Raw genomic sequence first — 24138 nt, forward strand, 5'->3', positions numbered from 1 at the left:
TTATTTATTATGAATACAAACATATTTATCTTTTAGTATTCCACAGGTCCAAATGATCTCTGGTACATCATTCTACATAAAATACCTCAAACAGCATCATGGCCCTTTTGGTTGTTTTCTCCCCAGGAAAAGAAAGAAAGAAAGAAAGAAAGAAAGAAAGAAAATTAAAGACTTGAAAAGACATAGACTGATCCTCATGTTCATTTCCACTAAGCACATCGCCAAATAAAGAGGAAGCATAGAGGTGGGGAACGATTCATCATTGCTTGAATTTCAGCCTTGGCTTATAGCATCATGGTTCATTTTCAGCCCTGGCCAATAGTTCTTTCTCACCAGTTTCTCATTCTGGTGAAGGAAAGTGGCAGAACATGGTCAAAGAGAAGAAACTTTGGGAGACTACTTCAGGTTTCTTAGAGGTTGGTATACACCTAAGAATCTGAAGCTTAATGGTCTTTCTGTTAAGAGTTTTGGAGGGTTTTTTATCCTTATTATTGTAGCTCTAGGAATTCCCTATCCATCTCCAGACCTTTCTGGCATCATTCTAAATCCTTCCTTCAGACATGAGTTTTACACTCTGGCCTTAAAATGCAGCTAAGGATTATGCATTCATTATACTTGTGAACACAAGCAATATCAGCCCTTGTAAGTATTTGGATATGGGACAGTCTTTGAAAGCCCAGTATCCTATGGGAAATGCTATGGCTGATTCACCAGGTGCCAATATTCTGTCTGGTAATTCACAATTGGTACTCTTCCAATTAGCAATAGAAGACATAACCACTAATACTGCCAGCTGCTACCTGGACTGCCTTTCTTACGTTGCATTTTTCTTTTTCTAGCCCATTTCTCTTCTTATATCTTTTGAGAGTGATTCTGCAACGAGACATGGCATTAAAACACTCAGTTAACATTAACTAATGCAGTCCTTGAAAAGGCAAGTAGCATAGCCTAGAGACAAGGCAGGGAAACGACTGAAGAAAGCAGTTTTGCTGGGTAGAAAGCAACTGGGGCATGAGGAGGAAGGTCTGAGCTATCAGAGTGGCTGTTCTTTCTGGGAGAGATGAATTGTTGGGGGACACGGGGATGTGCATTCTTTTCAAGGCACAGGCGAATAGGTTGAGTCACGACGTCCTGCGCCTGGCCAGCTGAGGAGAAAGATCTTGCAGGGCTCGCAGCCCTTTATTTGACCCCACTGACTTCAGAGGATGACCACCGCGGGCACACACAGCGGTGTGCAGGCCTGGCTCGCTGCGTCCCTCCCCGTATAGCGCTCCTGTGGGCGCCGCAGCCTGATGGACTGCCCTGTGGCGGGGCTGCCCTGCGGCAGGGCTGCTGGAGAGGAGCGCGGGGCTGAGGAACAGGAACACAGCGCTCCAGGCTCCGGCCGCGCTCGGCAGCGGGGCAGTGGAAACGCCGGACAGGCCCAGAAGCAGACCCCGCCCCAAACCCACAAAGCCCAGAAATCATCTCTCAAGCCTGGCCTCTGTCCAGCAGTCCGATCCTGCGAGTCCAGCGGCTGGAACCGCTGAGCCTAAATCGCAGGCAGGCACCAAGCCTACCACTCCCTGGGTATGGGGCAAGCGTGCAACGGCTACCGGCGCCCCTCGCCCGCCGGTCGCCATGGCAACCGGCCAGGCCGCAGCCCGCCCACCCGCCGCCTGCCCGCGCCGTGTTCCTCCCGCGGGGGTAGCCGCCGCCGCGGGGGCCAGGTCTAGAGGCGCCGTCTCCCGCTTCGCTCCCCGCGCCGTCCACGGCTGGGGCTACAGCCACCGCCTCCTGCCCGGCACCGAGAAGGGACTCTCCGCACTCCTGGGGTGGTGGGAGGCCGGCAGGCGCGCAGCTGTGCCCGCGGCAGGCAGGATCAAGCCCGGCCCCAGCCCGGCTGCGCCACTGGAGCCTGCCCGTGGTGGGAGAGGAGGAGGAGGAGGAGGAGGGACTTCGCAGCGGCAACAACTGACGTGTCCCCGCCATGGAGCTCGGCGTGATTCATCAGCGGCGGCGGGGCGACAGCCGGGTGCCGCGCACTGTCCCCGCTTAGGCACGGCCGCAGCGGGGGCAGCCCCGGCACCGCACTGCCGGACGCACCACCCTCCTCTTCCTCTTCTTCCTCCTCTTCGCCGCCCGGCCCTCTGCCCCCGCGGCTTCGCGAGGATCCCAGAGGAGGCAAGATGGAAGAAATCCTGCGAAAGCTGCAGAAGGAGGCGTCGGGAAGCAAGCATAAGGCTATCAAGGAGAGCTGCACCTGGGCCATCGGTAAGGGGCGCAGGCACCAGCCCCAGGCTGACCCCGCCGCGGCCGGGCTGCCCGCAGTGGCGCGGAGAGGAGCACGGTCCGGCCCTGCTCGTAGCGGTGCCGGAGCCTCGATGGGGAGGTTTTATAACGGCGGGAGCTGGGAGACCTCAACAAAGTTGTTCCGCGCTCGCCGCGGAGCCTCCAGTGGGTGGGGAGGGACGGGAGTACCTCAGGCTGTTCAAAATGCCCGGGAGCTCCGCGTTGCTGGAGGAGGCTGTGGCACCTGCTGGCGGTCCTGGAGAGCATCCGTGTCCGTCGCCATCCCCACCTCCTAGGTCTGCTTCGTGGGTCTTACGAGGCGGATACGGTTATCAGTAGCTAGCAGTTTCTGTGTAGGTTGAGGGAGGGGTGTAATTTCTTTAAAAGTTCCCACCTCCCCCTTTTCCTAAATTATCATAAAACCCCCTCCAGTACAGTTTTTATTGCTGGCTTATATTTGCACATCTATTTTAGAAGCTGGCTTTTTCTTTTCCTTTTTTTTTTTTTTTTGGCTGCATTCCATGTGCTGTTTCATCTTTATTGTATAATGGAAATAACGACCAATAAAATAATATAATAAAAAATATAATATTTCAAGGGAATATGAGCTTAGATACATTTTAGCATCCACCCATTTTCAGAGATTGGCTGTGACTTGAAGTGCTTTTGATGCTAACTACATAGACCACTAATCAGTAAGACCCTTGACCTGCATCAGCATTACTGTGATGCTTAAATTGCTTTAAACTTATATTTTCCATTCATGTGTAGTTACAGCAATCTGTGGTAGTTCATACCTGTTGCTGTCTTCTTACTGGCCTTTCAGCTTAGGTTCCATGGCTTGCTTCATTAATTGCGTGTTGTCTTTTATAGCAGCCATGGTAATATCGTTTATACTGTTCCAGTTTTAATATATGTCGTGCTGAAATACTGATACATAGAAGGGAGTTCACAGAGGAAAGATAGTACTTGATGCTTTCTCATTGGGCACCCCATGACCTAACAGATTCATACAAAGGATTGGTTACTTGGGGCAGCAGAGATTGTTCTGTCAGCCAGAGCAGGTATAAGCTTTAGGATCATTGGCTCAGAGATTATAACCTGATGCATTACTATGGTTGAAGTAAAAAGTTACTTTGAAAAGCTCTATTATTTCCTTTGGTTATACAGAAACCTTGAATTCTCCAGATGTTGCCAAGATACCTCCGTATAAGCTAAGGTAAGAACATTTAATGTTGTATCCTGTGGAGCTGTAGTTGTACAATTGAAGTAAAAATTTGAATTAAAAGTGAGGTAGACAGAGGAGGTGGCTGAATCTATGTGATTTCTTTAGTTTGTAGATATATATATCTAGGATGATAGCAGTGAATAATTTGCTGATGAGCCCTTGGCCTCTAGCCATGAATGAAATATAAGGAAATATGTTAAAGTGGGCATGAGTATGTATAATGGTGACACTTTGTTAGAAAGAAGGGCTGTCTTATGGTGTAAAGAATTTTCTTTCTAAATTACAGCCTGCAGTATAAATGATGATTCTTCTCATTCTTCTCAATGTGTTTATTTTCTTTTTAATCTTGATCAATATTTGTGTACTGAAAATAAATATTGTAGAAAGATTATATCATCATATAGCTAGGAACACTGGATAGGAAGTAAAATAATAGTTTCTATGTCAACTTCTTCCTTTAGCCTTTTCCCTTCCTCTTGCTTCCATTTATTAATTACCTAGAAAGGTTGGACCGGATGATCGTTGAGGTCCGTCCCATCCTGACATTCTATGATTTTCCCACCTATAAAATGGGGGAGGAGGCACTGCCCTCATTTCTAAAGCTACTTAAGACCTCATTTTGGAAATTTTGATTGTAAATAGGCAAAACTATTCATTGTCCCTTCTGACAGAACTGTTAGGAAGGATCAAAAGAAACTACTAAGTGCATTGTTCAGAACAGGAGGACACTTTCATGCAGCTTGTGGTTAAGATAAGGCTGGCTTTAATAGAGAATGCAGCAGATGCTAGAAGTTTTTATGGGTTCAAAAACCACCTCAGCAAATCCATGGAAGGTATTGATTGAAGTCTATCATATGCAAAGGTACCCTTTCTTGTTCAGATGATTGAGTTTATAAGAGAGTATGTAGGAGTATTGCTGTGAACTTGGCCTGTCCTGTAGCTGACCTAGGTAGCTGGCATTAGCATCTGGCAGAAGTGACACCTTTTTCACCACAATGTTACACTCCTGGGAGTATTTTTGTCACCACATTTCTCCCTACTGCTCCTTTCAGATACACTTGGTGCAGTTTTGTGCAAGTTATTCCAGAGCATCCATCAAATAGGGCTGGAATAAAAGCATTTCTTTTGCTGCTCTAAAATCCTGTCAGCCACAGTTTACAAGGGGCCTCAATCAATGGGGAATGGGTGTAGCACAGGTCTGACATGACCAGTGTCAGGCACATGTATTTCCAACACAGTTGAGCAGCTGAAAGCATCTGGATGAGTGATTTCCAGTAGCTCAATTAGATTATGCTTACTTGGCATTTTGGTTGGAGAATACTTGGCTCTTTTTAAATAAAGCTCATACCTTCACAAGTGTAGCTATGATAAAATAAGCTCTTAATGTTAGACTTGTCAGTAACAATGCACTCAACATTACATAATGTTTTACAAAATGGAGGGTGCACTATAGAATTTGAATAAAAGCTTTGGATGTCAGGTACTTGGTATGGTTCTGACACTCAGACAGTGCGGGGGATGTTGCTGTCAGCAGTACTCCAAGTTTACTCTTCATTCTCTACTGACAAGCTGCTATCATATTCCAGATCAGCACACTGGGCCACTGGTTCACCTGCAGGATGTGCAAATTAGATAGAAGTTCTTCTTCACATGGTGTTTGTTGAAGAACAACACTGTGAAAGAACAGCCTTAAAAATAGAGCAATGGCAATGATGAGAAGTACAGCCAAGACAAGTGCAGGCTGGGAACATCCTGACCATGCCCTTTTCCTGCTTTCATCTTTATCAGGTGCAGTTTGTATCATCTGCTGTAAACATAGATCAGCCCCTGCTTGCTGATCCACTTTGCATCTGCCATTCACCCTTTCTGTTACAGGATTTGTGATTGTAGTAGCAGAGCCTGGGAATATGTTCTGGAATGTTCCATGATACTAGCATTAGAATGAAGGCTTATATAATCTTTTGATCAAGTAACCCTAGTCAACTACTCAGATCTGAGATCCATAGTGGCCCCATACTGAAAGTGTTACAGGCAGCCTGGCAAATAGCTCAGGGGAAAAGGACGTATTTGTGAGGTCTCTTCCAAGAGCAGCAGCTGGAAGAGCATTTTCCATACTGTGCATGCAGGGACGACATTCCAGCTTGTTTAGGAGGAAAGTTCAGTGCATCCTCAGAATATGCTGGATGCAAGGATGTCAGCTTTTCTCTACATTATGTTTAGGGAAGTTCATGATAGGGGGTACATCTATAATGCCTAAGAATGAGTTGCCATGTCCAGTTGGATAGACACTGGCTCAGTTTCACAAACAGAAAATCTACTAAGTACCCAAATCAGTATTGTTTCTCCATATAGTGGCATTTGGCTTCCACTAGCAAGTTGTGCTGGTGTTAGTGCCATTTAACAGGTTGGCCATGCCCATGCCCTTTCATTCTGGAACTGAAGAATGAAGTCTGCTCATGAGAGTGTGTAAACTGTATACTCCCTTTTACTCCCCTTTTAAAAAAAGAAAATTAACTTACAAAATTATAAGATCAAAGGCCATTTGCTGCTTTTTACACCACAGTTCTAGATGAGTAGAGGTTCTTTGTAATGTTTTCCCTTAAGACCATGATCCTAGTGTGAGACTGAGGAAGACAAGATACCTTTTCGCATTTCCTCAGACTCTGACAAGTGGAGTTCAAGGGGTTTTTTACATGTGTTAAATCAGCTACATACTTGTCTCTGCACTGCTGTTGGAATAAATTAGTTCTGTGTTCTGGCTTGCTCCTGAGCTGTCCATAACTTCCTCTCTTGTGTTGTGCCTCTGTTACTGAGCAACAGACATGCCATATTATAGTTCCCTGAAATCTTCATTCATAATGAAATCACCATTAGTCAGCGTGTTCAGTTGTAGCATTTCTATGGTAGCCATTTCCAGCACCTGTCTGGTAGCAGTTCAGGTAGCACATATGTGCCATGTTTGGGAGCAGCTGGGGTACTTTTGCCCCAGGGGAGTGCAGTGGCTGGACCTTCAGCCTGGAATGTCATTCTTTAATTTGTTTGATAGAGATCTGTTCGGTGTATCTTCAGGGAGCTAAATGAGACTGTTTTGCTTTTCAGCTTCCTTTAATGTTAATTGGACTCATTAATCCAAATCCCAGTTAAAGACCTTCCACACTAATTCTAGTGAAGGGCATTATTTAAGTGTCTCACTTTGTAAAGAGAAATACAGAATACAGAAAATATGGAGTCCTGCCAACTCTGCCTTGAGATTGGAGTATATGTGCTTTTTCAGTACTTTAACTTGAGATCAATATATTGAGGAAGAGTATGAAATAGTAGAGAAGATTACAGGGGACCAGGATGGAAATGAACTTTTGTCAGCTCCAGGCTTCACCATAGATGTCCTGTGATTCTTGAGAAGGGAAGAGTCACATAACCCATTGGTAACTGGTCTGCTGTTGCCTGCCTAGTATGATGATGCTTGCCTCTGATGAACAGGTATTGTGAAGATTGGATATATACTAAGTGCTTAAGGAGGCTGGATGGATGACTTATAAATACTGAATTAGAGAAAAGGAATAGATGTGCTGGTGCTTTAATTGGTGAACTGATCACATGGAAAAGAGCGTGAGAGGCCTTAATGTTGTCTGCCAGCAAACAATTTGTTGGCTGCTAAGCTGGGCTACATTCACTTTGTTATTTTCAAGAAGACAAATTCTGCTCTAAGGCCAACAACCTATACTGAACAAGTTTCACTCTTTGTGGCTAATTCATGGCTAGTTTCTCAATTGTGATTTTAGAGGCTGAACAGTAATTGAACAGGCACAAGAAAATAAGCTTCAAAAAAGAGCACTGGATCAGAGCGGTTTAAGACTCATGAAATCTATCTACATACCAGGGAGTAAACCAAGAGGCTAGACAGTGCTTGTCAGTCACAGACTGCTTTGCAAAAGCTTGAGTTTACCAGAGTTTCTAGCAATGCTTTATGTGATTAAGTTTTGCTTTATAAGCTATCTTGAACTTAGTGGCTTTGTGTCAGCATGGAGCGGGTGCTGCAGAGAGGAGATTGCTTAGGACTTGTATAGAGAGCTGTGGCTTGGTGGGAAGTTTAGCTGTTGTGTGTTGATGTTGCTGTCCTCACTGGAACCTGGAATCTTATAAACAGAATTTCTTAATGCATCCTTGCCATTCTTCATTAAGTTTTTGTTTGTTTGTTTGCTTGTTTGGGTGGTTTTGTTTTTTTTTATATTAGCCTAAAGAGATTTCTTTTTCATACTTCCAAGACATCTCCTGTAATTCCCAAGTTTTACTACTGTCCTGTCATTAATTCTGACCGGAACAATGGCACAGTATATTTTTGCCCTTTTGTGAGTGTAGCAGAAGGATCACTGCAAGCTTGAATTTGAGCTGTTCTATGGAGCTTGTGTGGCTGTTGCCTTTTTACTCCCAGAAAAATGCAGATGAGTGCAAAAGAAGATGCACAGGCAAGACTCAATACTATAAATTGCTGTTCATGCTAGTTTGAGGTTTCTCTTGTGGGTTTTAAAGTACTGACCATGAGACATGTAGATGAGTGAAGTGTTCTGGCATAGCAGCTGATGTAATTTGTATCCCTTCAAAGAAGAACCAGAAAGGCTTTCCAAATGCTTACTTATCTCTTCAGCATATCTATATGCTGCATGTTTCTATAACTAACAATTGTAGAGGTAATTGAAATCAAATGGAGGTACAGGCTCAAGCCTTCAGGGCACTAGTTCTGGGTACCAATAGGAGACATGCAGGTCCTGGCTTTCAGAGGTGCTGAGCATTTCTAAGTCCTGTTTGTGTTGGAAGCACATTCTGTGTTTATTAGTGAAAAGGTTTGCATCCCTCTAGTATTTAACATTGTCCTTTCAAAAACAGTCTGTATTTCTGGAGATTACAGATAGAAAATCAGAAATCAGTGGTGAGCAGGGTCCTCTGTAATAACCACAGTATGTCCAATTCTGTTTCTTCTGTTTGTCTGTTCATCGTGGTGATAGTTTTTGAGGGCAATTCGTGAACTTCAGGAAGCCAGTGCAATGTATAGCAATCAGGAACAGAAGTAAGCCTTAGATGTGGCTGAATTGTGAAATGCCTGTCCTCCTTGCGTTTTTTGGTTTTTTTTTTTTAATATAGTCATGGGATTTTGGGGATGAATCTGACAGTTCTGTTCTGCCGTTTAGCAGCTCTAGTTTTACATCTGACATAGTTCTTGAGAAGCAGTTGCATCTTACAAACTGAAATGAAATATGCCCACTCATTTTAGCTCACATGTGCTCAACAAATAATAAGAACAGTAAGTGTAGTGTGATTATCATCAAATACCCAGTGCCATGGAGACTTCCAATCCACTTAGCTTTGCAGATAACTCATCCACTTGGGTCCTGAGGCTTGGGATGCATTTTTGGCTTCTCTGTTTTGAAAAAATATCAGTGATCTAATAAATAGATGGGAGACGAATGAAATTATTTTGTTCATAATTTCTTTTAGTTTCTTTCTACTGGGAGAGTGGATAGGGAAACTGATATATAGCAGATCCCTGGACCCAAAGGGAACAAGGGGGGAGGAGTGACTCTCTGTGTGCTTTTTTTTTTTTTTTTCAGTTGGTTGGGTTTGGGTTTTTTGTTGTTTTTATTTGGTTTTGGGTTTGGGTTTTGTTTTTAGGATACCTTTATTTCACTCTTTCTCATTTTCAAAACACTTCCTGCTCCTGCTGTCACAACCGCTTGGCATTAAGTGGTGCTGTGTTTTCCTTCTGAATGTGAGTGCTGGATATGTGACTCATGCTGCTTAACCATTACACAGTCACTATCAGACATCCAGCAAGTGGATGATGAGTTCCTTGGCAGGCACCTGGCCAAGAGGTGATTCTAGTAGCAGTGTGTTGGCAGTTTAGAAGCTGGGTCCAGGCTTCTGAGGGCATTTATGTATCCCACTTGGTGTTTCAAATGGTGTCTGTGCTCTGATCTTCATTTAAAATGATGCACTCCTAGTTCTAACCATGAGGGATGGATGAGAGGAGATCAGTATTAAGTGTGGCACTGTCTGTATTTGGATCAAGTATTTGGATCAAGCTGCATGTTTAATCTGGGGTATGTAACTTGCCCTATTTCTTGTCTGATGGGCAAGTATTTTTATCTCAGCAGAACAATGCTGTTTTGGGACCCAAAAAGACTGCAGTGTTGGAGAGGAAAGGGGATGTGTAGGGACAATTTCCATCAATCATGTCTTAACTTTTGCTGTCAAGACAAGATTCCAAAAATGTTGGAAGGCCATGAGATCTAGACATTCCTAAAAACCTGTCAGCTGGGGTTATGGCTCTAGGAGGTATGAAAAAAGGTTTGGTATTGGCATGGGAAAACGTGGACAGTTTACAAAATACTATTTCTGTTGCTCTTTTTGTGAGTTTGTAGTTTGGTGGTTTTTTGGTGGTTGGTTTTTGGCATATGGATTTTTTTTCATTGGTCTGTTGTTTAGTGGGTTTTTGTGTTTTTTTTGTTGTTTTTTTTTTTTTTTTTTTAAAAAAGGGCAGTGTTTCTGAGACTAACCTTCTGCCCTACCTGACATTCTTGTAGTAGTGGACCTTAATACTCACCACTGCTTTGGATTTTTGTTCCTTTTATGGATTCTTTTAAAATTCATTCTAGATTTGTGACAAAAGACAAAAACCACAGTGAGGTGGTTTTAGATGAGATAGAATTGATTGTTTTTGTAGGAGCTGGTAGGGTTGGAGTACAGAGCAGCTGAGTGGGGTTGAGCTGCCTATCGGGGTTAGCTTCCAACATTTGTTTACTGTGGGAAGTACGTAAGTAATTTCATACAGGAATAACACCAATAAAAGATGAGAGCAGCCATAGTTTTAAGTGTTTGTCTCACTTCTGAAAATAAATACAACAGAAATACTGCCCCACAGGTCTAAGGATGACAGCAAGCAGTTTTTGTTTTAAACATCTGATCATTTTTAGTGTTTACAAAGGAGAAGAAAGTGAAAACATCATGAGGTTGTTGATAATTGCCTAGAGAATGAAATACGATTGGGCAGAGGAGAGAGTGGGAAGCAGTGGATGGAAGTGGCAGTCAAACTGAGAGAACTGGTTTTCTACTAAATGAGGTTTGACTCTGCTGCTGTCTTTGTGATTCTGTGCAAGTCATGACGTTTCTTTGTTTTGAAAATGAAGGGGTGAATGGGAATAGTAAAAGCTTTTTCTCACGATTCTTTTATTTACCCTGCATGAGAAGTTATAAAGCTGCAGAAAATACACTGCCTTTGGTTTCCTTGAATGTTTGTTTGCTTAAGAAATTGAAAATGCTGAGGTGCAGTGAGTATAAAATCACATAATGCTTTGCAAATGTGGGGATATTTTTAACAACCAACCATTAGGTCTGACATGGTTTAGATTTGCACTGCTCTGAAAGTTGAATGGAATTGCAGATTGCAGCATTACCTTTCAAAAGGTATCTAGTGGTACCTCATCCTCCCATTCCTTTATCAGACTTCTGTAACTAACTCTAGGCCATCCGGTTGAAATGGAAAAAATAAGTTCCATGTTATAGTACCTCTGTCTCTCTTTCCTGTCCCTTCAGTCCTACCTTTTCCCAGCACTGTAAAACTTCTCCTGATGCAAGGTCCATTCTACTGAGATGCTTTATTTGTTGTTTTCAGTGTACTGAAATGGAAACATTTTCAGTGAAAAAATCCTTAGCTTCACTTCCACATTAACCAAATATATGGAAGGGAGGTTTCATGGAATAGCTTCCTAAGCCTTCGAATTTGTAGACTAAATACAGTGTGTTCTCCATCCCCCTACGGGGATGTACATTAAGGGTGGGTACTCTGATCCTCAACTCATCTTCACACTGTATGTCCAATGCTAATCAATAGAGTCACCTGAAGGTAACAGATTGCTTTATAATGAAGACCCTGGGAGGTTTATGTGTGTCGTCAAATTCTGTAACAGCAGTCAGGGACTACCACACCTTTTACGCAAAAGGCAAAAATCTATGGGGCTGAATGTTCTAGGGAAAGTTAAGATAATGTATCACACATTATTATTTTGGCCTTGTCCACTTTAATATTGTTGTCTCTCTTCATCTCCTCTCAAGCAAAAGTACATCATGTGCATATGTTTTTCGTTTTGTTCTGTTTTGCTTTCATCTTGACAACAGTGGCAGGCTCCTATCTAGGAACTTTGTGTTGAAATCAAGATGTTATTACTGAGTACAGCAAGGAGACAAATGACCTTAGAAGCACTCTCCAGCTGAGTGATTGTGCTGAGCTATTTAATTATGATTGTATGAATTCTATGGTCTCGGCTGCATTAGACTGGATGGAAGATTAAATTGTTCACGTTTGCCTTTCCCAAGAATAGAGATGCTGCCATGGCAAATCCATTTCTCTTGGAAAGTAAGTAAGTAACAAAAATACAAAATGCCAATATCAAGCAGTATTAGATTGCCATCTCATTCAATATTCCAGGTTGAAAAATTGCTAAAGTTCTGTGTACCAAACTGTGTGAGGTTGCCTTATTCCTCACTTCCTTTTTCCTGTGTCGTTAATATCCTCTGATAAGCAACTCATGTGCTTCCCTCCAGAGGCAGGTTCATTTAAGTGCTGAGTGAAGTGATGGCTTTGTATTTTGTTTTGAAAAGCAAAAGAATTGGAGAGGGGAATACACCAAGCAAAGAGGAAGCTAAAATTAGATACTGAGCTGGAGGAGAGTCACAGAGAGAACTAACTCCAGGAGAGAGCTGATGGCAGCAGCTGAGTTGAGAAAAAAATCAGATACGTAAAGAAAAGGAGATTTAAGTCTCAAGTCAGGTGAAAAGAAGCCTTTCCATTGTAACTATATATAAAAGTGAAGAGCTCTGTACTGTGTGGAAAGACAAAGAATGAGATTAAAAAAAGAAAAGAAACTGCAAGTGGTGACAAAATAAAATGAAAATGCTTTCAGCCAGAAATTATAAAGTTATTAGTAAAGGTGGAACCTCACCTGTTTCTGTGAGAAACAGATCTCTTGACAGGGAGAACATGTGCATAAGTACCCTGTGCTTCTGAGTAACTGGACTAACATCCTGGCTTTGCTGAAGAAAGTCAGAATTTATATCAACATAGTATGACAGCAGTTTCTGGGTTTTTTTCCAGGACCTGTAAACTGCAGCACCCACTGCTTGTTCCTTCTTGTGTACCACTGTAACACCAAGGTGGTCTAACAGTGCATGATTACCTTGTAGTGGTACAGCATCATAAAGTTAATTTATTGTTGCCTTTTTTTGTTGTTGTTGTTGAAAAGGAGGGTTCTAACTGGAAGGCTTCAGATTATGTCTTTGATCCTATTGCCCTAAAGGACTTTAAGTGCTATAAACAAAGTTGTATTTGCATAGAGATAGAAATTTTAGTGCTGGAGGGGTCTGTTGTAGTCATCTGTAGTCCATCTGACTTCCTGTATCTTGGAGGCATGAGAACTTGCCCTGTATTTAGACGCTGCAAACTCCAAACTTCTGAGCAAAATTATAATGCTATTTGTGAGACAGTCGTATTACTGCTGCAGATAAAATTAATAATTCCTCTATAATATGACTATAGACTTAAAACCTCCTTTCCTCTTGAAGAGCTATCCTTGAAAAAAAGAAATATTTATTTCCTGTTCGTTCTCCAGGTTTTAAGTACTTCTGTTACAAACCATGAAGTTGGTGGTGGAGCCTTTTATCAGCATTCTCTAGGCCAGCCCAGGAAAGGAAGAGTTATGGATATTTCTTCTTTTATGCATGCATGTATTGATACACACACTGCTGGAATTTGTTTTACACAAATTAAGCCATCCTCTTTTGTGCTGCTTCTGGTTGTTTTTTTGTTTTTTTTTTTTAATTGCCCTTTTTTTTTTTTTTAAGGGTAACAGCTGGGATTACCTCCAGAATTTTGAGAATTCATCATTACCATTTATTTTCCCGTAGTGGGCCAAATTTTGTGCTTGGCTAAGTGAGGCTGATGGAGTTACATGCTGTGATACTTTGTTCATTTTGAGAAGTTCTGTGTCAACTGCCAGCATTAGACTGACTGAAAAATGTCAGACTCTGGCTGTGGCTGTTATTCTGCCTAATGTATCAGAAAATGGCAACGGCCATTCTATCTGTTTTTTGACTGGGCTGTGCATTATGCTATGGAATGCAAATTCCATACTGGTAAGGCCAATGAGGCTCTGAATTTTGCTTCTCTTGTGTGATTTTCAGGGCAAAGGTGATGGAGATAGATATGTTATTTTTAATAATTATTTTTCATCCAATTATTGAAAATTAATGTGGTTATCATCATTTGCATGTAGGGAAATAACTCTTGCAGTGGTGACAAATTCTTCATTGATATTGCCCTCTTCCCTGTGACAGTATGGTGGAGGTGAAGGTGGGCCATGAGACTGTGTTCCAAGCACTAATAAGGAGGAGTTAAGATTGGGCCATTTTCATCATGAGAGTGAATTAATGAGCCATAATTTTCTTCTCACTAAGGGCTTTTTCCACTACAGTGAGGACAGAAAGATTTTTATGATCTCTTTACTTACCTTAGCAATCTGTCTTGTTCTGACCTTTTTGGCAGTCTGTTTTGACTGACCTGTTACAGCATCCTCTTGTGACAGACCTGTAGGGAAAGAGGTAGGTTGATGAGCCACAGCAAACTCAGATGACTAGAAAGGTTGTTGTAACCCAGCATGCTGAGTATAAAGTCTGTTTACATTCTCTTGACTCATTCTGCAGTTTATGAAGCTGTGACAGTTCATGGAGTGGAGTAGCTTGTGCAGGACAGCCTATGCTCCTTGAGATACTGGTCGTGGATTACACGTGGTTCTGCCTTTGACCTTTCTGTTTGATTCTGGGCAGGTCATCTGGGATTCAGTCCACATACCATGGAGTTCTGGTGCCAAAACTCCAGATAGCCTCATCAGGAACAGGACTGAGTCTTCATCTGTGGTGCTTTTTGCCTGCTGTCTTTTTCTTTTGCAGGTAACAAGGTCCACACTCAGCAAATTCTGTTTCCTCTAATAGAGTGGCTGTTACTGCAAATAGCTGTTGGTTTCTAGTGATCATAGAACATTTGTTTTAAAGTGTTTGGGGGTTTGTGTTTTGTTTTTTATTTTGTTTGGTTTTTTTTTTTTTTTAATTTAGCTTCTGGGTCAGGACAGAAAGGTTGTTGGCACTCAGTTTTGAAGGGAGGGGATTGCCATCATATGCTACTAATTTGTTCAGTATTTATGTTATACCAGATTTAAACGGAAACACTGTGATTAGGAAAGCTGTTTCATGTCCCTACAATTACTTTCTGTGCTGTAAAATCATTCTTCCAGGTCCTGTTCTTCTGTTTCACTATGTCCTTTGCCAAAGAGACTGTAGACAACAGCAGCAGGTAGTGTCATCCCTGTCTTCTGCTGTCATGCTGTAAGGGAAAGAATACTGCAGCCAGGATCTGTTATTGCTGTCTCTTTTTCTTTCTTTACCTTGTCTCTCTTTTTTTGTGTGTGTAAGTTTGTTTGTTTTTTTTAAAACTGAGCTATCTTTTGTGAGCACTGCCTTGTGGACATATGCAAACAATGCAATTAGTGTAAGTTTCGGCATAATGTGCTCACTTATCTTTGTGCCGTCTCAGCTCTTCTTCCCCTCAGTTTCTGTTTTCATTGCTTTGTTTCATCTGCCAATGCCCAGGATACCTTATCCTGAAGATTTCATAGCTTCCCCTTCTCCCAAGTCACAGATTCACAGATTGCATTGGATTGGAAGGAACCCTCAAAGGTCATTGTGCCCAACCCCCCCTGCTCTGCAGTGAGCAGGGACAATTCCAACTACTCCCTTCCTCTTATTCTCCCTCTGTGTTGTACTTGACTTGTTTCATTCAGGATTGTGTTATTTGTGTCTAAAACTGATTTATGTATGCATGCATAAATATGGAAACTTAGTTCCAGTGTATAACTAGTTTCTGTACAGCGATGGAAATGGAAAACTTTCTTGAATGCGTTTCAAAGCATATTGATGTGCACCAGCTTATTCTGAGAACTTCACCTATGTAAAATGTCTTCCTTGTGTAGCACTGTGAAACCTGAACAAATTGGCACTTGCCCATATAGAACTGCAGACAGTGGAGTAGGCAATGAGATCTCATGGTGTGGAACTACTCAGAACAGGATGGAGTTATAAAAGAGCTTTAAGGTATGAGAGGAAACCTCAATCCCATTCTTCCTTGCTCTCTAAGACCAGTTTCTGGTCTGCATTATCTCCTGTGCAGCCCTATGGAATGCAGTTCTTAAGTGGGTTCTTGGTAGGGAACAATTGTGTTAAATGACATCATCCTCTCCTGTTCTGCCTGAGAATTATTTGCTGTGTCCTTGTCCTTCTGTGTTCTCATATTAGCAGATGATGTGTTTAAATGGCAGGTCAAACTGAACTGTGTAAGATGCTCAAGCTATCAGACATTGTGAGGTGTCTCTGCAGGTGTTTTATAGCTGTAGCATGGAAATGCTAAAGATTTAATTGACTGAGTGTGTAACAAGAACAGGAAATGACACAATGGCAATTCATTTTCTCTGAGAATACAGTGGGAACATGGGCTGCAGCAACCTTAATTAGATTTTCAGTTAAACATTTTTAGCAAGGATGAGAAGTTCAGCTAATTGAATCTGTTCTAATTTCCATCCTCCTGTTTGTCATTTTTTGCTCTTGGTTTTGGGAGATATTTCAAGAAACAGCTCTCATTGTTCTCTGCTCTTTGCAGTATGTGATGACAGATGGTAGGCAACATGCTGATGTGTGAGGTAGCTACACATAATCCATAGGAGCTCCCACCTGTCTTCATTATAATGAAACTGAACTGGATCCACTCCAGTGACTTGTGACTGCCATCCCTTCCCCCTCTCCTACAAGTCTCCATCCACTTTAATGTGATGCCCCAAATGTTTATATGCTGTTGAAGTGAACTGTAGAAAGTCTAAAAGAAACGTGGTGTTGTGCCCTGAGGGGGAGGTTTAAGTAATTATTGGAGTTTAGGATCCCTGCAGTTAGCATTCTACACTATTGTGATTTTTATTATATTTTATTTTTCTTCCTCTTTTTTTCCCTCTGTGTGTCTGGCTGATTGAGTACCAGTTACTGCACAGGCACCCTGTTTTGGCACCTGTCAATCTATTAATTTCAAATGTGAGTTCTCCCCCAGAGAGAGGTAGTGACATCTTCTTTTAAAAGTTAGAGTATGTTGAGGTCACAACATAAGAAGTTAGCACTTAAAAGTGTTATGATGTATTTCAATGGCACCTCTCTAAACAACTAAGTCCTAGCACAATTTACCTGCATGCTACATACATTCCCAGTAGGCAGTAAGCAGTAGCCAGCTTTGTACTGGCTAGGGGATTACTGCCTGAACCCTGTAGTGGATGTTTGGGCAGTTTCTGTAGATCTGAATGATGTGATACTCTGAGCAAGTATTTCCTAGATGTTCTGTAGTTCAAGCTGTTTTGGATGCTAAACTCACAGATGTTGATAGTCCTTCTAGTTAAACTGATTCCAGAAATATTCAAGAAAGGAGCTTCTGAGAAAATTGAGCTTTGTGCCTGACTCTTTCTCAGTTAGAAACCTATTTTAAAATACATCTGTAGTCTACTTCAAGTTCTGCATAAACCCACATAATTGGTGCTTCTTTCTATAAGTTTCTTGTGTTAGGCCAAATTTCCATAACCTGGGAAGAGAGTACAAATATGAAAAGACCTGCAGATTCTCAGGAGGTCTTTCCCAAGTACAGAAGCTTGCTAGGTTGCTTAACTGAGCCATGCTTGTGGCTCTTGAGTCTTTAATTTATCATTAAAAGAAGGGGTTGCATTTCAAAGAGCAAATAGCGGATTTATGTGTCTTGGGGTAGCTTGTGATTTTTGGTTTTTTTTGGGGAAAGAGAGAAATGAATATCAGCTGAACACACTGAAAAGGGAGCTGACTTTTCAGAATGGACATTGTCTGCTCTGCAGGCTGGGTCTACCAAAGGAGTTACAAGCTAGGTTCCCCCAGACTGAGAAGGCCAGTATTTGGTAATCTCCATTTAAGTTCAAGCAAGTTCAAGTTGCCAGTTTTAAAGGGAGCTTGATAAGTTACAGGCAGACTGTGTCAAAGCATAACCATAAGTAGATTGGATAATATGTCTGAAATTCTGGTAATCACTATTTCTCTAACTAGGGCTTCTCCTTACCTAGTTATAAAGGGAGAATTTGAGAGAGAAGAAGAGTATGTGCTCTAGTTTACTGCATGTTTAATTTGTGTCAGAACATGACAACCTTTAGAGTTATAGGAGAATTAGCCAATACTTTTATTCTTATATGCTTTTGGATAAATAAATTATTTATCACTGGGTAAGTGAGTTCAGGTCAAGGACAGCTCAAGCTCACAGGAGCAGGAGAGGGAAAACTTCATTTCAGTATTTTTGGAAATGAAAGATCTTTGACTCTGCTTTGAAAAGACAGGAGGTCTATGTGTATGTTTAAATGGATTGAGACTTGACAAAGAACACTCCAAATGGACCAAGTCAGGACTTCTTGGTTTCCAAATGGGTAAGAAAAGACTCAACTAGTTGTTTTCTGTTCATTCTTACTGGGCACACATTTGTCTCCACAGGGAGAAAATTAATGTGATTCCAAAAGGTCTCCTTAGGGTGCAATGCATGCATTTGGGGAGCTAAGACTGTTAAGGGCTGGCATGGAATGGTTTGCTATAAGCAAGGATGTCTTTACAAATGCAAAAACAGAGTCTGTATCTACAGATAAGTGCCTCTTATGATACATGCCCTGAGGAATTTTCAGATCTTCAGGGAACTTGCATTTGGGCATGGGCTGAGTATCTGTGAGCAGGAATGAGTTTCCTGCCAACTTTGCTTGAGGGCTTGTGGTAACTAGGTGTTCATCAGATAATGCAGACCTTCTCTGATAAGGAACAAGGAGTAAAGAGAGAAGTCACAAATCCAGGCACTGTTTGGTTTGGTCACCAAATTAAAAAAAAAAAAAAATCTTTATTTGAGTAGTGAGTCAAAAGCATCTAAAATGCTATTGTAATTAGTGAATTTTTTTAATATTTCAAAAATAGTACAACTTAGTCATAGTTCTAGAACATGCTAATTCAATTCTAGAACATGCTAATTCAGGGCCACCAGGATGATCAGAGGGCTGGAGCACCTCTCCTATGGGGACAGACTGAAAGAGTTGGGGCTGTTCAGTCTGGAGAAGAGAAGGCTCTGAGGTGACCTTATTGTGGCCTTCCAGTATCTGAAGGGGGCCTACAAGAAAGCTGGGGAGGGACTTTTTAGGATCTCAGGTAGTGATAGGACTAGGGGGAATGGAATAAAGCTGGAAGTGGGGAGATTCAGGCTGGAAGTGAGGAAGAAGTTCTTCACCATGAGAGTGGTGAGAGCCTGGAATGGGTTGTCCAGGGAGGTGGTTGAGGCCCCATCCCTGGAGGTGTTTAAGGCCAGGCTGGATGAGGCTCTGGCCAGCCTGATGTAGTGTGAGGTGTCCCTGTCCATGGCAGGGGGGTTGGAACTGGATGATCCTTGTGATCCCTTCCAACCCTGACTGATTCTATGATTCTAAGTGCAAACCAACTTGTCAGTGTACATTTGCTTTTGTCTGCACTGCTTGTCTTTGGAGGGAGCTAACATGGCAAAGAACACTGTACTGTGAAGGAGCCTATGGACCAAAATTTGACTAATAGAAATTGAATTGTGAAACTACTTTTCTGGCAACTTGAATATTAAAGAGAAGGTAAGTGACCAAAGTGTAATCGTTACTGTGCTGATTTGAAGGACCACTAGTGGTCTTTGAATCCCTTTTCATGCTTTGCATATTAACACATGCACACAAAGGGCTAACAGTTAGGAAGTATTTTGTGAAATTTCAATTAAAAGGCTACTTGTAACAATGTGTGAAAAAATATGCCAGCTTTCTTTAGAGGGTAAAAGTGCTTCACAGAGTTGTGAAATTCTCCTTGATTACAGTGTTACCTCACTGAAAGTGCTACAGCCCTTCTGGGATGTTGCTCCTTTGAATACCAATTTGAGTTGCATTGTTCCCTCTCACTTTTATTTTTTAAAATTTTTCTCAGGGAGAAGTGTCTCCTTCCTCTGCAACTGGCTCTGGAATCGAAAAGCATGAAGCTGGCTCAGCAGGCTCTAGCAGGGATGCAGGTATGACTTTAGAGTGGGAGTCTGTTAGCAGACAGTGGTCATCAAGAAAATCAGGGCTTTACTTTTGAGAATCACCATAGAAAAGGTATCAGGTGGGCCTAACAACGTTTGTGTTTCTGTAACAATGCTCAGATGTTAGGAAGCAAGTGAAGATTGGTGATTCTGTGGAAGCTAAAAATGTTCTGCAGTGAGGTGGGGAATTCCAGGCTTTCAGTGTTGAAATGGAGATATGCTCATCCTTGTGTGGCCCTGTGCTACTCTCTGTAAACCTTACCACTGCTAAACATCTTAGCAACTAAACTGAGTCATCTTGCTGTTTTCTTTGATCAGAAGAGAACACTGCAGTGCTGGAAGGATGGAGAACTTAATGCAGCTCCCAGATCCTTTATTATCTGTGTGAGAACTTTCCAGGGTTTTTTGTACACTGAAAAAAGTAGGAGTAGCTCTGGTTTGGAAGTTTATGAAATTTCAAAGAAAACAGCAATGCAGCACAGACAAGAAAAAAATATTTTGAGTTTGACAGGATGAAAACTAAAGCAGTTTACATTTCTTGTAACTGGACAAATGAGTATGTATCAGTGAATACTTATCACTAGGGAGGTGCTAGTTGTGGACGTGCCAGTCCACTGCTGGGGTGTAAAATGCATGCCACCATTGTCCAAAAAGAAATTTCTCCCTTAGAGGGTAAACATGAAGTTATTTTGGGAGTGTAAAGATGTAATTACCTTAATCCAGCATATAAGGTGTGAGGCACATTTGTTTAGAGAGTACTCCATATTGGGGTAGAATTTGGTTGTAGGAGGCTCTGGCTAAGGGTAAGAGGTACATTTTGAAGGCTTCCTGTAGTTTTTTGGCTCTGCCAGAAGACACATACCACCTTCTTGTAGCCTTAGTCCCACTTTGAGATCCTGTGCCCTGTATTTCAGATATGTGAGAGGCAGGGGGTGAAGGTTGATTTTTAGAATGAAATCAGCAGTAGGCTAGTGGGGCTTGAACATATGTCTGCTCTTCTAACAGTGGAAGTATGCCTGTTAGATAAACCTCATAGAATGATGAGCTGTGAATACAGGAAGAATTATGAATGACCCACTGTCCACTCTAGTATAACTTCCTTGGGAACATTCTGAAGATAAAAATTACATTTTTACTCTTGTAACTTGCTGCACATACCCTTGAGCTCTGTAAGAAGTCTAATTGCAGAGTTATGGATTTGCAGCATGGTACATTAAATAAGACTGTTACCTCCCATCTGGAAGCCTAAAAAAAAAAGGGATCCAGGCAATTTATGATACGTGAAGTTTTGGAAGGACAAAAAGGCAAACTGTACAGCAGATGCTGTGGAGATAGGTTAAAAAATAGGATAAAAGACAAAAACGAGTTGAAGTACAACTTGAATTTCCTCAAATTAGGTCACAGGTTCACAGGATGGTAGAGGCTAGCAGGGATCTCCAAACATTATCTGGTCAAACCCCTCTGATCAAGTACACCTAGAGCAGGTTGCCCAGGACCATGTCCAGGTGGATTTTGAATATCTCCAGGGAGGAAGATTTCACAACCTCCCTGGCACAGATTGTCCCTCACAGTAATGTGTTTCCTAATGTTCAGAGGAGACTTCCGTGTTTCAGTTTGTGGCCATTGCTTCTTTATTGTCACTGTGCACCACTGAAAAGAGCCTGTCTCTTTGCACCCTCCCTTCAGATATTTATATGCATTGAAGGGATCCTCCCTTCTCTTCTCCAGACTAAACAATTCCAGCTCTCTCAACCTTTCCTCATAAGGGAGATGCTCCTGTTGCTGCATCATCTTACTACCCCTTCCTTGGACTTCCCAGTAGCTCCATATTTCTCATGCTAAACTATACCTTCTCCTTTATGTAGAAAAGCATATTATTTTCCCTGTAAATTGAGTTAAATCTCATCAAGCTGTACAGTGCAAAAATACTTAATATGTGTGAAATTCTTTAAAACATTGTTGTGCGTTAACCCTGGTCAGCGCTAGTTTGAGGCCAGGATACAAGCTTTATGTTTTTTCCTGATGATGGTTTTTTTGGGGTTGGGGGAAGGGTGCAAGGGTTCCATCCTCTCCTGGCTTCTAAAACGTTAAGAGGTTTTGCTGAGGGCATTACTTGCAGTGGTTTATGATCTCTGCTGTCAGTTACTGATGTCTGTGTTTTTCTGGACACTGAAGGAATGGGATGGGGAAAGATGATACCAGAATTGCATCTGATTTAAAAGATGTTAACTGTCTCCTCATCATGGCACAGATCCTACCAGGTTTTCAGTACTTTTGTATTCTATATTACTGGGTCAGTTTGAAGTTGGTACAGAGAAAACACAGTTGCCATAGTACCAAGCACTAGCAGATTTAGGTGTAGTAGTTCACATCAGAACTGGGCAGAGGGTGTTTGTTCTCAGCCTCTATGTTGCAAATATCTCTCTGCAGAAGCTGCTGTCTGATGAGCGGTTCGTATCCGTGGAAACAGACTCAGATGAGAAACAGTTGCTTAATCAGATGCTGAATGCTGTCAAAGTGACTCCTTCACTCAATGAAGACCTGCAGGTTGAAGTGATGAAGGTTAGTGTTTCACACACATCAGTGCTTACAGCAGAGAATGCATGACTTAATGCTGGGGTTAGCAAACAAATTATCTGTTTCCTGGGAAATCTTCACCTTAGGACAGTATTTGATTCCCTCCTTCCTGCTGGTGGATGTCAGCTGTTTTTAGCTCTACTTAGTTTGTGATTCCTTGGGTTACAAAGAAGGTAATTTATATCAGTGCATATATTTGTATCAGGTAATTTAGTCAGTGCAGTGGTGGTCCCAGTTTTAGCAAACTGAAACAGGACCATCAATTTACTCCATAGGAATCCACAAAAAAATGATTTGTAGTTTGGATGTTTCTCTTTAGTATGGAGCTGTAGTGCTCAGGAATTGGGCTGTGCAGGTTTGTATTTTGAATTGTGTGCATGTAGGTGCTTTCTAGTTTGTTAGCTATACGTTCTCTTTGTAAAATTCTAGTGATGGAGCATGATTTGTTTAGTCACCAAAATGTCCTTGAACTAGTGCATAAGGGAAATTACTCTTTTGTATAATCAGTGAAAAATTCCATTTCTAGAACTGCTTTAGCATTCTCCCGTGTGTTAGGAAGCTCATTTCCCAGGAGGTACTGCTTTGGAGGGATGGTGTTGTCAAATTTCCTTGTCATTGGGTTGATTGCATGACTTGCCAGTACTGCCATAAAAAAGTGACTTCCAGTACCTGTATTATTTGTGTGAAGCTATATGTTGGTGGTTAGTTCTCAGATGTTTAGGTGTAAGATCTGTACTACAGGGTTTGTTGTGCTATAGCTGGTCATTTGTCAAAATTATTTTGGAACAGCCTGGTGATCCTTTTTGCATGTTCATTATACCTAGTACTGATTGATGTGTTTGGATCTGCTACTTGACTGTCCTTTACTTCTAACTGCATAGGTTAAATATTTTATTTCTCTCTTATAGGGGGCATCCTTGTTACAATGAATATGTGTTGTCCACTCTGCAGCTGTTCTGTACTAGCTATACTTTTTGCCACTGAAGATGACCTGAGTGCAATATGCACTCAATGTCAGAATATGCAGAAGGGTTAGCATAGCAGCAGAAAAAAAAGAGGAGTATTTGTGTGGACCGTTACCTGTTTTATGGGAGCAGGTTTCTGCCCAAGTACAGGCTAAACTGTTGACACCCAGATCTGCATTCCTAACCAGTGTGCCTCTTTCCTTCCTTCTTTTGTCTCTACTGTGGGAAAGGGGAAGAGTTAAGAAGTCGCACCACTGAACCAGTGGGTCTCTCTTGGTATGCAGTAGTTTTGTGCAAGTCACTTTTTTTATCTCCTTGAGTGTTACACATTCAGAATTTGCTCACACACTGTTTCGTTGAAAGCCATGAGATGCATCTGTGATGCATTACCCTCACACTGAGAATAATGTGAGCACTGTGCTTTACTGCAGTTATGAGTAGGTGTCTTCTCCAGTTGTCTTGATATGTGAGAAGCAGAAAAAACAAACCCCAAAACACCAAGCCAAGCCAAAACCTAAAATTTTGTTAATGTACGTACACACATACACAAAAAATCTCAGTTCCCCATGTGTGCTTAAAGTGGACCTTTGTCTTTATTCCACTGAGTAAAATTTTGATGTACAAATTCCTTTCTGGCTAAAAGCACAGCAAAATGTGTCTATGGTGAAAATCAGGCTGCATCTTTGTCCTGAGATCAAAGCGAAACGTACTTTTTGATTTAAATATTTCAAGAGAACAGAGGGAGAAAACATACCGTAATCAAGGGGAGTTACAACTCAAGCTTTAATGCTGTGCCTTGACTAAAAGCTGAATCAAATCTTTTTACATTGTAACCTGAAGGTTCCAGACACTGCAGCACTTGAAAATGTTATGGCTAAGCCAGGCCTGAC

At 41.7% G+C, this 24138-nt stretch overlaps 1 protein-coding gene across 1 annotated transcript in view; it reads left to right on the forward strand.

Annotated features, from left to right (window-relative positions):
- Positions 1 to 2168: 2168 nt before the first annotated feature.
- ARFGEF3 (ARFGEF family member 3) overlaps positions 2169 to 24138 on the forward strand; it is an 86846-nt gene continuing 64876 nt past the window's right edge. The window contains exons 1-4 of the mRNA XM_054398234.1: positions 2169 to 2253; positions 3442 to 3490; positions 19613 to 19694; positions 22137 to 22268. Coding sequence (XP_054254209.1) covers positions 2169 to 2253; positions 3442 to 3490; positions 19613 to 19694; positions 22137 to 22268 — 348 coding nt within the window. The remainder of the gene's footprint in view (positions 2254 to 3441; positions 3491 to 19612; positions 19695 to 22136; positions 22269 to 24138) is intronic.

The sequence above is a fragment of the Indicator indicator genome, chromosome 2 (assembly GCF_027791375.1).
Source record: "Indicator indicator isolate 239-I01 chromosome 2, UM_Iind_1.1, whole genome shotgun sequence".
Classification (NCBI taxonomy): domain Eukaryota; kingdom Metazoa; phylum Chordata; class Aves; order Piciformes; family Indicatoridae; genus Indicator; species Indicator indicator.